This window comes from Hypanus sabinus, chromosome 16 (genome assembly GCF_030144855.1).
Source record: "Hypanus sabinus isolate sHypSab1 chromosome 16, sHypSab1.hap1, whole genome shotgun sequence".
Lineage (NCBI taxonomy): Eukaryota > Metazoa > Chordata > Chondrichthyes > Myliobatiformes > Dasyatidae > Hypanus > Hypanus sabinus.
The window spans coordinates 16,133,111-16,147,805 of NC_082721.1; the positions used below are offsets into that span (position 1 = coordinate 16,133,111).

Below are 14,695 nucleotides of genomic sequence, written 5' to 3' on the forward strand. Positions count from 1 at the left end.
GCCTCCATGTTTTGACTTTCAAAGTGAGAATAGAAGGCATTGAGCTCATCTGGAAGTGAAGAACTGCTGTCACCAATGTCTCTTGATTTAACTTTATAAGAACTGGTTATAATTAAGCTCTGCCACAGCTGTCGAGTTTAGTCCGGAATTTCTAATTCACTGGTGAGAAGGCTTTCCGGAGACCATACCTAAATCTCTTGTAACTTTCTTGGTCAGCAGACTCGAATGCCTCTGATCTGACTGCTGAAGTGAGATATTAAAGGTCTCAGTGAGCACTCCAGCCATTTGATCAGCACAAGTCTTCAGTACTCTGCCAGGTACCCCATCTGAGCCAGTTGCCTTTCTTGGGTTCACCCTCTGGAAGGATGTTTTCACATCGGCCTCGGAGACTGAGATCACAGGATCGTCGCAGTGGGAGTTCATGATGGTGCCTCCATATTTTGATGGCCAAAGCAAGCATAAAAGGCCTTGAGTTTACCTGGGGGCGAAGCCTTGTTGTCACCTATGTCACTTTGTATGAGGCGATGGCATTCGAAACGTGATACAGCTGTTGAGCATCCTTCAGTGATTCAAGTTTGGTCTGGAATTGCTACTTTGCTCATGAGATAGCTTTCTGGAAAGTGTACCTGGACCTCTTGAATTTACCTAACTTGCTCTCCCTAGATTCCATGGGATACTAACTTTACAGTCCAGCCTAACGTGGGATCTTACGAAAAGCCTAGCTGAAATCCAAATAGACAAGATCCATTAGACTATAAGACATCAGAGCAGAATCAGAATTAGGCCATTTGGCCCATTGAATCTGCTCTGCCACTCCATCATGGCTGACTGTATTATCCTCTCAAACGTGTAATTTTTGTATTTGTTTGTCATTTAGGAAATAGTCTATACCTTTATTCCTTCTACCAAGACACATGACCATACACCTTCCTATGCTGTATTCCATCTGCCACTTCTTTACCCATTATCCTAATGTGTCCAAGTCTTTCTGTAGACTCACGGCTTCCTCAACACTGCAAGCACCTCCACCTATGCAAACTTGCCAGAGCGCCATCAATCCTGTTACCCAAATCATTGACATATCACATGAAGAGAAGCAGGCCTAACACCACCCCCTACAGAACACCAGGAACATCCACTGCCATACCCTCTTCCACAGCATGTTCTGTTTTTTTTTAAAACTCTTCTCCTATATCTTTGTCTGACCTTCAATACAGGAAGTAAAGAAGGCTCCTTATTCATTGTCACCTGCACCAAACGTATATTTTTCCATTGTAGTTGGACTCTGTATTGCACTTCTGAAATTCTGTGGAACCTTATTTCGAAGCCATCCACAATATGTAATCAGTTATATGTATATTCAGCATAAACAACCAAGAATGGATTTGTTTGACCTTTTACCACTGACCGTTTATCTGTACAGCTCTCTACATTCACTTTCAGTGCTGTCACTACGTAACCTAGCATGCTTTAAAAATGAGCCACTGTAAATTTAAAATAAAGGGAAAGAGTTATGCAGGACTTTGACTTTTTTCAGATGGTTAATGCATAGATGGAAGCCATTCAATTAGATTCTGTCCTGCCGCTGTAAATACTAAATAATCAAAGGGCCATCAGTTTGGCTGGGCTACCACTTTGAGATTGGCTAGTTGACACTGAGTGGATTGTTTTATAATCTGACATCCACTAGATGCATATATGTGCTAAACCTCTTTAATTAGGTGCACCTGTAACCTCAATAAATACCCAATCAGCCAATCATGAGGCAACGACTCAATGCATAAACATGCTCAAGAGGTTCACTTGTTCAGAGTGGGAAGAAATGTGATCTAAGTGAGCTTGATTGTAGAATGAGGGTGCCAGATAGGGTGGTTTGAGTATCTCAGAAACTGCTGCTCTCCTGGGATTTTCACGCACCACAGTCTCTGGAGTTCACAGAGAATGGTGCAAAAAGCAATAAATACCCAGTAAGCAGCAGTTCTGTGGGTGAAAGTGAGAGTGGTTAGAGGAGATTTAAGCAGACTAGTTCAAGTTGCCAGGAAGGTGACTGTAACTCATATAACCAGGCTTAACAACAGTGGTGTGTAGAAAAACCTCTCTGAACATTACAATACGTCAAACTTAGAAGTGAATGAGCTATAGCAGCGGGAGAGCACACCTGGTTACCTTCCTGTACTTAATAAAATGGCCACTGAGTGTATAATACAGAATAATGCAGAGGTTAAAGTTCACATAGCACTGAAAGTGGTGATGAATTTAGGGTTGAAATTTTTTGATGTTTCCTTTATTTTCTCATTATATGCAGGTTCATTTGTAACCCCTCAACCATCAGGCTCTTGAACCAGAGGGGAAAACTTCACTCAACTTCTCTTGCCCCATCACTGAAATGTTCCCACAGTCAATGGACTCACTTTCAAGGACTCTTCATCTCATGTTCCCAATATTGCTGATTTATTATTATCAATATTACTTATTTTTTCTTTTTGTACTTGCACGGCATGTTGTCTTCTGCACAGTAGTTATTTTGTCCATCTGTTGGGTTCAGTCTTTCATTGAATCTAATGGGTTTCTTGATTTTATTTTGAATGTCTGCAAGAAAATGAATCTCAGGGTTGTATATGGTGACGTATACGTACTTTGATAATAAATTTAATTTACTCTGAGCGTTTGAATTTTGAAATGTTTAATATACTGGAGAAACCAACAGGCACTTCTGATTTGAAAAGTTAACTGCACAATGTATACCGTGATGGTTAAAATTTCTCTATTGTGTCTTAAAAAATGATCAATCTTCTCATGAAGGCTAGTGGCAAAGGACAGGAAAGCAATGTGTTGTAAAGTGCTCTATGCTGACCAAGTTAATGCAAGGCTGTTACACTATTTGACAAAATGCCAAAGCAGAAGGTCTCAGGAGACTGGGTTGGATTAAAATCTTGTGCAACTCACCTACAGCTGACAGCAAGAAGCATTTAATTTATTGTGTATTAAAATTTTGATCTGTTACTGTAGTTTCATGGCCTCAGGGAAAATGGGTGTAAAGAATTGTCTTAAGACTTCACGGGAGAACAGTGATTTCTGAACTCTGGTGTTGAAGTATCTAGAATCACCAGGACAGCACCTAGCAGTGGTTCATTGGTGGTTGTGGTTAGGGGCAGGGACATTCAGTGACAGAGTGAGAGCAGTCTGACACTGGATCTCCAGGTTCAAGGTTGTGCAGACAAATAAAACATTGTCTTCTGGCACACCAATAAATATTTAACCCATCTGAATCATTTCACTAAACTTTGCAAAAAAGCATTGGGATAGATGACATCATTATTGCCATTAGGGGCGGGGTGAAGAAGAAAGGTACAGGAGCCTTAGGACCCACACCACCATGTTCAAGAACAGTTAATATCCTAAGGTAACACCTTCCAAACCCATGACCACTACCATTGAGAAGAACGAGAACAGCAGATACCTGGGAACACCACCACTTGGAAATCCCCCTGCAAGTCACTATCCATTCTTCATTGTTGCTGAGTCAAAATCATGGAATTTCCTCCCTAACAGCACTGTGAGTGTACCTACACCTCTGAGACTGCAGTGGTTCAAGAAGGCGGCTCATCACCACCTTCTCAAGGGCAATTAGGGATGGGCAATAAATGCTGACTTAACTGGCAACGTCCATATCCCGTAAATGAATAAATTTTTAAAAAAACATCAGGCTCCTGAATCGGAGTTAATAACTTCACTCAATTTGAATCCTTGGGCTCAATTTTGTTTGGAATGCTGTTGTTGTTGGCTTCTATTGCTTGCATGATTTGTTTTCTTTCTCTTTCTCTGTGGGCACTGGTGGTTGGTCTTTTCTTTTTGATTGGGTTCTTTGTACCAGCCTGTAAGCAATTAAATCTCAAGGTTGTTTAATTTATACATACTTTAATAATGAATGCAGTTTGAATCTTGAATCAACACTGAAATGATTCCACAAACTATCAATTCACTTTCAAGGAACTCTATGACATGTTCTCAGCTTTATCTATCTATTTATTTATTTAGTAATTGCAGAGATTGTCGTCTTTTGCACATTGATTATTTCTCAGTCTCCATTGTGTGTAGTTTTTTAAATTGTTTTCTGTTGTATTTCGTCGTTGTACTGTGAATGCCTGCAAGAAAATGAATCCCAGGGTAGTGTATGGTGACATATAGTAATTTGAGAATAAATTTACTTTGAGATTTGGATCTTCAAAGCTCCTGTTGGTTTGCAGGTTTTCACTCCTGTGAGTCTGGTATTGATTTTTCCTGTCGTAAGTCCTGCGTAAATGTCTTGAATTGAATTGAATTGACTATTACTTACATCCTTCTAATACATGAGGAGTAAAAATCTTTACGTTACATTTCTGTTCAAATGTGTAATGTGCAATTATAGTAATTTATAATATTATGTACAACAGGATAGTCAATATAATAGAAATACAGTTGTGTCAGCATGAATTAATCAGTCTGATGGCCTGGTTGAAGAAGCTGTCCTGGAGCCTGTTGGTCCTGGCTTTTATGCTGTGGTACCGGTTCCCAAATGGTAGCAGCTGGAACATGTTGTGGGGTTGCTGTGACTCGGGTCCCCAATGATTTTTACACACCTGTCTTTGTAAATATCCTGAATAGTAGGAAGTTTGCATCTACAGATGCACTAGTCTGTACACACCACTCTCTGCAGAGTCCTGTGATTGAGGGAAGTACAGTTCCCATACCAGGCAGTGATACAACCATTCAAGATGCTCTCAGTTGTGCCCCTATAGAAAGTTCTTAGAATATGGGGGCCCATACCAAACTTCTTCAACCATCTGAGGTGAAAGAGGTGCTGTTGTGCCTTTTTCACCAGACAGCCGGTATGTACAGACCACGTGAGATCCTCGGTGATGTTTATGCCGAGGGACTTAAAGCTGTTCACCCTCTCAAACCCAGATCCGTTGATGTCTATAGGGGTTAGCCTGTCTCCATTCCTCCTGTAGTCCACAGCCAGCTCCTTTGGTTTTGCAACATTGGGGGAGAGGTTGTTTTCTTGACACCACCCACTGTGTCAGAGTGATGTCTTCCTCTCTAATGACTATTCTAGATTTGCAGAGTTCGGTGCTTAATGGCAGATAGTCTGGAGTGAATCCAGACCATTTTGGCTGGAATTGGGATCTGTCGTTTTTCAGAAGTCCAGGTGCTGGCTTATTTTGTCCGCGCTGCTGGGATATAACCATTTCTTATGCCTCCATGAACAAATGCTTGGCTTGATGGCTGTGCGTGCTTTTGCAAAGGGAACAAAAATCTTGTAAATGTCAGCAGGTGTGTTTAAAACAAATATTACCAGTTTGACCAACACATCAGCATTCCCTCTAATTTTTTTTCCTCACAGCTGCGCAGACCGGCTATTACTCTGATCAGGGAAAACTGTGCAGCACTTTAGATGTTTCATGCAATATGTATTCCATGAATATTTGGAATGAAAATGGAAAAATCACATACTTTTGATTCTATTTATTAATTGAAGGCCATGATGAAATACGGTGCAATAAAGAAAACCTTTTGACATTTTGTAAACAATTTCTCTCGCTGGCGGTTAGTAATGAACTACTGACTTCCATTCTCTGTTTATTGTTACAAGTTGTAACAGTGTTGTAACTTGAAACATTAACAATGTAAATACACTGAAGCTCTAATGTTTCAAAGTAATGGTTGTGGTATGTTTATTATTTGTGGATCATATTCATGAACACGTAGTTAATTACAGGGTATTTCACAATTCTATTAACATAGATTTCAATATTATATTTGCATTTTTTCAAAATTATATTAACATAATTTCAAAATTATATTTACATTATGTAAAAGGAAATCCCAGCTGCGCGGCACAAAGGCTGTGTGTGCGGGAGCATTTCAGTTGCTACGCGGCCATGCACCCACACAGCTGACAGGGAACAGAGCAACGTACACTGACTACAGCAATAAAAGAATGACTGGCCTGTTCCTGAATCCGGAACGCATAGTCAGTGGCAGCAGCCTACACTTTTCCGTGTTAACTCCAAGAGGCGGAGTGATGTTGTTTCTGCTAAGAACATCCTGTCTTTTTCCTTGTTAAGAACACTAGAGTTGTGACCACGTGCAGCTCAATAATGCATCAGCCGCCGGAGTAATACATACAAAATGCTGGAGGAACACAGCAGGTCAGGCAGCATCTACGGAGAGGCATAAAGGGTCAACATTTCGGGCTGAGACCCTTCATTAGGACTGGGACTCCATTTTCTACACCCCAGTCCCTGTGAGCACCAATGCCAACATCCGATGCACCTACCTCGACAATGAAGGCACAGGATGCGTTAGGATGTTGCAGACTGGGGCAGTGGTGAAGCGTCACTTTAGTTCTAAGGATGTTTGATCTGCTTCGCTCGATCAAAGGAATCCTGCGGTGATGGTCTTGGTGAGTGCGTGTATGGGGGCTGCAATGGAACTGACAGTTTCCAATGAATTGGAGATAAAACTCGTGGAGATAAATATGCACTTCTTTTTGATGGGGGAGAGGTGGTGCAGAAATTGTTTTTTAATGGTAGCCACTTTATAATATAATCAGGTTTTAATTACCAGGTACTAACTAAACCAGTTTTTAAAAAAATATTTGCACAATTTGTCTTCTTTTCCCGGATACTTTCTCCAAGTAGCAAGGCTGATCAACATCTCCACCCATTAACTCACCTCACCATAACTACTTTATCATTTCCTATCAGTCACCTTATGTACAGATACTCCTGTACCCAACATCACTTCATGGGCATGCAATCAAACAGTATACTGTATATAAACTATCTTGTATATCTATATTTTTTGCATTTTTATTATTGTGTGTTTTTATATGTTGCATCAGATCTACAGTAACAATTATTTTTTTCTCCTTTGCACTTGACTTTAAACAGTCTTGAATCTTTTGCACATTGTTTGTCAGTCTTTGTTTATATGTATTTTTTCATTATTTCTATTGTATTTATTTTGTTAATGCCTGCAAGAAAATTAATCTCAAGGTACTGATGGCACCTCTCTGTCTCGAAGGGCAATGGGTGTTCAGCACTGGAGTGACCTCTCCAGGGCTCATCTGGGCAGAAACTATGGAGATCCTGGGATGCCTGACTACTTACCCACAGCTGAGGATTGGGTTCACGATCACCAAGACGTGCCCACAAGCCGATAGGCCTGCGTGCTTTGTGGGCAGGGGCCAGACCTCCTCCCTGTCCTCTGTAGGTCAGCCGGAGTCCAAAACACCTTACTGGTGTTGCCAGCGAGGAGGCAATAGGAGAGGCTTACTGTTTGAGGGGCAATGTACCCCCCCATCCTCATCACATTCTACAGGGGTTGTTTTGAGAGCATCCTGAGCAGCTGCATCACTGCCTGGTTCGGAAATTGCACCATCTCAGATGGCAAGACCCTGCAGCGGACAGTGAGGTCAGCTGAGAAGATCATCAGGGTCTCTCTTCCTGCCATTATGGACATTTACACTACAAGCTGCATCCGCAAAGCTAACAGCATTATGAAGGACCCCACGCACCCCTCATACAAACTCTTCTCCCTCCTGCCATCTGGGAAGAGGCACCGAAGCATTCGGGCTCTCACGACCAGACTATGTAACAATTTCTACCCCCAAGCTATCAGACTCCTCAATACCCAGAGTCTGGACTGATACCTTACTGCCCTATTGTTTTGTCTTGTCATGTCACTACAGCCATTTGACACATCTCAAGGTACTATATAGTGACTATGTAACTCACCATTAGTTCTGTGTTGGAAAAGGAAGCAATGTCACATGTCCATTGATCATGCTTGCCTATGATTCAAAGGAGTGTATTCCTTGTACTTCTGTCAGATGGTGAGGAACCTTGTGAGGTTGCCACTGGCAAATTTTAGGGCACCACGGTAGCATAGTGGTTAGCACAGGACGTTCTGGAGTCCGAAGTTCAGTTCTGACGCCATTTGTAAGGAGTTTGTACATTCTCCCTGTGAAGTGCTTGGGTTTCCTCTGGGTGCTTTGGTCTCCTCCCACAGTCCAAAGAAGGCAGCAGGTTAATTGGTCATTGTAAATTATCCTGTGATTAGGCTAGTGTTAAATATGTGGGTTGCTAGGCAGTGTATCCCATTGGGCCAGAAGGGCATTGTCCTTGCTAGATAGAGATAAGTAAATAATCTACTCTATGCATAATGCTTTCAGCACATTAGTATCCCTCTGCCTACTAATGAACTCAGCTTTAGCCAAAGGCTCTCAAGGCTTTTTGGATAAGCAAATGGTAGCTAACCAATTAGCCAAGCATACTTAACAGCTCCTTTATACCCAACCTCAGTTGGAAGCCATGCATCAAGATGAAATTATGTTGCATCTCCTATGTCTTTATTAATAGCTTCCCTCTTCTTAGGTGGGGGTTTGGTGGGTTACTTTTGGCCTTATTCTGTAGATGTGAAGTGAAATTGTCCATGGCATTTAATCACAACCAAATGTTCAGATAGCTTTGAAACCCATTTGGCATCAACTGGGCATTCAAAACTTTAGAAATTTGCATGTTTAAATATGTTATTTTTTGTGTTTGGGGTCAAATCCAAACCTCAAATCTCAGTTTAAATGGGGAATTTAGTTGCCAATGGTTGGTACTTTATGCTGGATTAGTGGTTTTAAGCAATGAGCTGCCAATTGTGAACAGTGACTGTACCCCTCCCTTGATATTCCACCTGTATATTATCAACAAATGGTGTCCAAAGTACAAATGCTGTAATGTTGAATCCTTATCTGTACCTCAGGATATAATGATCTGATATGAAACACTTCCTGTGAAATCCCTTCTCCCGGGGCTTTGCAACCATATGGTGTGAGGTGTTCCCTACTTTATTCTGAGTTGATTGGGAAGTAAGGCATCACATGACCTTGTAAAGCAAATTTTTTCTGAAGGACTTTTGACCTGTGATATCACTTTCACAGATGCGGCCTGATCTATTGAGCGCTTTTACCATTTTCTATCTTCTATGTATATATACAATTCCAACAGCACTTTTGCTGCACTAAATGTGCAGGATGTTCCCACTTTCTTGGCCGCTCCCATTATCTCTTATCAAATTGGTAAATTGATTTATTGCTGTTACATGTACCAAAGTACAGAGAAAAACTGGTTTTGCATGTCGTCCTTACAGATCGTTGCAATGCATCAATGGGGTAGGACAGCAGAGTAGTGGTTAGCATGGTGATTTGCAGTACAGGCAACCCGGGTTCAATTCCCACTGCTGCCTGTAAGGGGTTTGTATGTTCTCCCTGTGACCGGACGAGTTTCCTCCAGGTGCTCCGGTTTTCATCCCACAGTCCAAAGACATATTGGTTGAAAGGTTAATGGGTCATTGTAAAATCTCCTGTGATTAGGCGAGGGTTAAATTGGGGGTTGCTGGGTGGTGCGGGCCAGAAGGGCCTATTTCGCTGTATCTAAATAAATAACTCAGTGCATTAAAGTAGTACAAGGGAAACAATAACAGAATGTGAAGTCAGATTAACTCATGCAAAATGCCGAAGGAACTCAACAGGTCAGGCAGCATCGACCAAGAGAAGTAAACCGTTGATGTTTCGGGCCGAGTCCCTTCATTGGGACAAGGGTCTCATCCCAAAATGTTGACTGTTTGTTCCTCACCATAGATGCTGTCTGACCTGCTGAGTTCCTCCAACACTTTCTATGCGCCACTCTGGATTTCCAGCATCTGTAAAATCTCATGTTTTCCGATTGTGAAGTCAAAAGTGTTCACCTTGTACTAGGGTAGTGTTCAATAGGCTTATAACGGTGGGATAGAAGCTGTCTTTGAGCCTGGTGCTATATGCTTTCAAGCTCCCAATTGGATGGGGGCAGAAGTAAGAATTTTCAATGTTGGTGTGGTCTTTGATTATGCTGGCTGCTTTACTGAAGCAGGGAAAAGTGTAGAGAGAATCCATGGAGGGGAGGTTGGTTTTCATGATGTAAAATGAGTTCAGTTCATGGACATATGGGCAAAGATATTGGTGAGAACAATTATTAGTCTCTTGTGATGCCTTCTCCAGTTAAATAACATAATAGTTAGAACTGGTATTTACTATTTTTTTTCTCATAAACGTTGATGAGCTGAAAATCTACCTCCTGATGTTTATTTGAAAACAGTCACTGCTGGAATATGGAAGGTTGCAGAGATAATGATAAACTAGACCAGCGAGGGTCAAGTTCTTCAGTGATGCTGTGGAACATGCTATCAAAAGTGGTGGTGCGGCAGATTTATTTATAGCTTCCCAAGGAAAACCAGATAAAAGTGAGAAAGTTTCCAAGGGAAATGAGTAGGAGGAGGGCATTAATTGAACAATCTATCAGTTTTGATTTGGATGGCAAGGTGGAGATAAGTCTCCACCAAAGGAGTGCTCTTTCCCTCTGCAGGTCTTCCTTGAACATGGTGTAGCAGGGTCAGGGTCACGTGAGCCCAAGTGAGCAGGTGGCGGTGGGCGCATAAGCAGTTGATGCATATCACAAAGCCTGGTTATGCGACCAGTGACACCAAGCAGGCGATCTCTGAAGAGTATTGATAATGGCCGGGGTCACCTAACTTGTAAAAACACTGCCCAGAAAAACCACTTATGTAGAAAATTTTGCCAACAACAATCATAGTCATGAATCCATAATTGCTCATGTCCTAGACTCGACACATAATGATGATGATGATCACTCTGAATTTTAATTAGCTAAATATTGAGAAAGAAAGGGAAGGGGATTTTTCAATGTATTCATCTCCATCCCCTTAAAAACCTTAGCAGGTTGTCAACTGCAAGACTGCAGTAAACTGGGTGTAGCTTTGATTGCTATCTGTGGAAAAGGATTCTCTAAGTCAGATGAGTGCATGAATCATACTGGGATTTATGTTTTATTCTCAGTTCCCTTTCTCTCTGTACATCTTGCATAGTCTATCCCCCAAAGGTTCACCTGGGTCATCTTTTACAGAGTTCTGTGCACTCGTCCAACGGAGACAAGCCAAGAAATTCCTCGGAATATCCTATCCACCTCAAGAAAAAGAAGACGGAGGAGCGGGATTCAGTGAATGACTACGTAGGTGCATTATTTGGGAATTTTCCAACCCTGTTTCTTTTCAGTATGTCACTGTGAATTTGTTATTTACCCTCTGATAAAATTGGCTTGATTTTTTTCTCTCTCTGTTTTAATTTCCAAGCAGTTATCATAGTTTCCAGGGGAATGGGGAGTATATAAATTCTGATGTTTAACATTTTGTATTATAAGGCAGACTGCATGGACTAGAGGATTTTTGCCTTCCATCATGGTTGTCCTGTGCTGTCATTATGTACCCCACTGCCGTGAAATCCTCTGCCCTATAATGGGAGCGTTCAGATTTTTATGTGACCCTTTCTCTTGTTTTTATCTCCCTGCTCACTTGCTGTCTCTCGGCCACCCCCTCGTCTCTCCGTCTGCCCCCTGCCTCTCTGCCTCCCATCCTTCTGCCTGCCCCCTCGTCTCACCGTCTGCCCCCCCCCCGCCCCCACCGTCTCTCAGTCTGTCCCTTCGCTCTTCCCGCTGGTGCCCACTTGCTTCCTCCCCCTTTACCTGCCTCTTCTCTGGCACTTCCCCCTCACCTCCCCCCCCCCCGCACTGCATACGCCCCTAAACCCAACCAGCAGGTACAAATGAGTGACTCGCTTTTCACTTCATTCTTCAGTACCTATCCCCATCACTAATATTTACTTGTGCTATTACTTGGGAATGTATTTTCCTGCACTCATGTGGGTGCTGGGAGATTGGAGTTTGATTCATTGAGATACTAAAACATGCAGAGGTCCAATTCCATTGCATTCCAGCACTGTAAAATGGATCTTGGTTATTCATTGCGGCTGAGCAGCTCTGCCAGTATATAATAAAAATGTTGCTGCAATATTTGTCAAGCTTAATTAGGTGATAAGTTGTCATCAGCATATATTGATAAGTAAATCTCACAACACTATTGCCGCACACTTGTTATTTGTGGAACTGATTAGAAACAGAAATGTGACTGTGGTCTGATAACTGAGAATAAGTTTATCTGTGTTATCAGGAAACCCATAAACTTAATTTTTCCCTGTTGTCCTTTGACTGACTCAGAATAATCAATTCACTCTGCCAATCTTAGTGGTTTCCTTTTGTTAGATTCCTTTTTGTTCCAGTTTAGAAGAACTGTTAGAAGTGCTGTTTCCTGTGATACACTAGCCTCTGGGCGTGTCGTGTGCAGAGTTTAAAACCCTGCTCACCCCCACTCACATCAGTCTCTCCATTGCAGCCAAACAGAAGCATTTTCGATTTCAATTACCTTTGTTTTGCTGCAGTGAAACTTTTTTTAAAAAGGAAGCTTAATTGTGACTCTTGGTCAAAATTTTGACCGGAGATCGGTAGTCTCTGGGCTTGGGTGTGTTGTGGTCGGATGATTACACTCTCGGGCAATGTGCGTGGTGTAGGTGTTCAGAGAGTTGGAAGATTAAGGGCTGGGCCAGATGTAAAGAAATTCTGCCAAATTCAAAGATGGCAAGTCTCTAAAATGCAAAGTAACCACCCAATTGAGTTTTGCTATTGTGTGCAATGGTGTCTGGAATCATGGGGATAAATTGAATCATGATTGCCTGCATTGGATGTTAGTGATGGTATTAGCTGCCAGCTACACCATCTTCAAAGTCAAAGTAAAATTTATTATCAGAGTACATCCATGTCACTACGTACAACTCTGAGATTGCTTTCTCTGCGGGCATACTTAGCAAATCTATAGAACAGTAACTGTAAACTGTAAACGAACTGCACAAATGCAGATAATAAATAAATAGCAATAAATGACGAGCATGAAATAACAAGATAAAAAGAGTATAGTTATCCCCCTTTGTTTCAGAGCCTGATGTTTGAGGGGTAGTAACTGTTCTTGAACTTAGTGTGGTGCAAGTCCTGAGGCACTTGTACCTTCTACCGGATAGTAGCAGTGAGAAAAGAGTATGGCCTGGGTGGCGAATGCTGCTTTTCTCCGAAAAGGTTTCATCTAAATATGCTCAATAGTTAGGAGGGCTTTACTCATGATGTACTGGGCCAAATCCACTGCCTTTTGTCAGATTTTCTGCAGAACGGCTTTGGTGTTCCCGTATCAGCTCATAATGCAGCCAGTCAGCACACTTCCCACTAAACATCTCTAGAAGTTTGCCAAGGTTTTTGATGACACGCTGAATCTCTGCAGGCTCCTGGGGAAGTAGAGGCACTGCTGTGTTTTCTCGAAAGTAATGCCAGATCTTGGCAAGCAAAGCATGGGATTAAAACTTACTGACTGGTGCTGTTTAATTTCTGTTCCTCTAATGGGTTTGTAGGCCACTCGGATTTCTTCACTGGGAGTGTTTAAGAACAGCCTTGTGTAGCCCATGTGGATCATCTTTACCATCCAGACTTTTACATTGGCTGGAGCTGTCCTCGATGAGGTTTCGTTGTTGAAGCTTCCACACCGCCCCCCCCCCCAACATCCAGCTACACCTAATAAAGCGGCCACTGAGTATATGTTCATAGTCTTCTGTTGCTGTAGCCCACCCATTTCAAGGTTTGACATTTTGTTCCCAGGTGCTCCTCTGCACACCACTGTTGTAATGAGTCATTATTAGAGATACTGTTACCTTAAACTTAAACCAGTCTGACTATTATTCTCTGACCTCTTTCATTAACAAGGCATTTCCACCCATAGGACTGCCACTCACGAGATCTTCTTTTGTTTTTCGTACCATTCTCTGAAAACTCTGGAGACTGTTGTGCATGAAAATCCCAGAACATCAACAGTTTCTGAGCAACGTTCCCTCTAATTTGTAATGACCAGTTTGCGCAAAAATCTTGTGCAGTGCAATTTTTTGCCTGGTGATGACAACCTGTGCGCACTGAATTTTTAAAGTGGAAGTAAACCTAAAGATATTTTAAGAAACATAAGACCATGAAACATAGGAGCAGAATTAAGCCACCTTGGTGGCTGATCCTTTTTTTCCTCCTCCTCAACCCCAGTTCCTGGCCTTCTCCCTGTAACCTTTGATGCCATGTCCAATCAAGAACCTATCAATCTCTGCCTTAAATACACCCAGCGACCTGGCATCCACAGCTGCATGTGGCAACAAATTCCACAAATTCACCACCCCTAATAAACTACCAAGCCCAGTTTGTTGTTCATTGTTTAAAAGAAATAAAACCAATTGTCAAAAAGAAATTTGATCTCCTCCGGGTTTAATTGTTTTCGCTCTCGTTCATCTGTACTCTCACAAAACATAGGTAGGAGGCTTGTCACGGATAATGAAAGAATTTCACATTGGGATCTTTTGCCCGCTGTCCATATGCGATTTGTTTGCTAAATGATGCTTTAAAAAGTCAAGTTTGCAAATATTACTTCACTTTCTCCCCCTTGCAAATTTTCAGGCAATTTTTGCATCGCAACAATACACACAGGTAACACCAGTTTCTGTAATGTACATAAAGATTTCTCATAGCTGCATGTTCCTGACCTCATGAGCTTTCTGTGTAGCAGTTTCTACTGTTTCATTAAACCATTCTGTTTTAAATGAACTAACAGTTCTTTTGTGCTTCTCGCTCTTTGGACTTCGACAGTGAATCAATAATTCCTGCAATAAAAACAAAGTAGATAAGCCAGTTCTAAAATC

General features: G+C 41.8%; 1 protein-coding gene across 2 annotated transcripts in view; it reads left to right on the plus strand.

The window, feature by feature from the left end:
• LOC132406029 (transducin-like enhancer protein 1) overlaps positions 1-14,695 on the plus strand; it is a 196,753-nt gene that overhangs the window by 117,461 nt on the left and 64,597 nt on the right. For both annotated transcript variants that reach the window (XM_059991180.1, XM_059991181.1), the window contains one exon: positions 10,995-11,099. In XM_059991180.1, the coding sequence (XP_059847163.1) occupies positions 10,995-11,099 (105 nt within the window). The remainder of the gene's footprint in view (positions 1-10,994; positions 11,100-14,695) is intronic.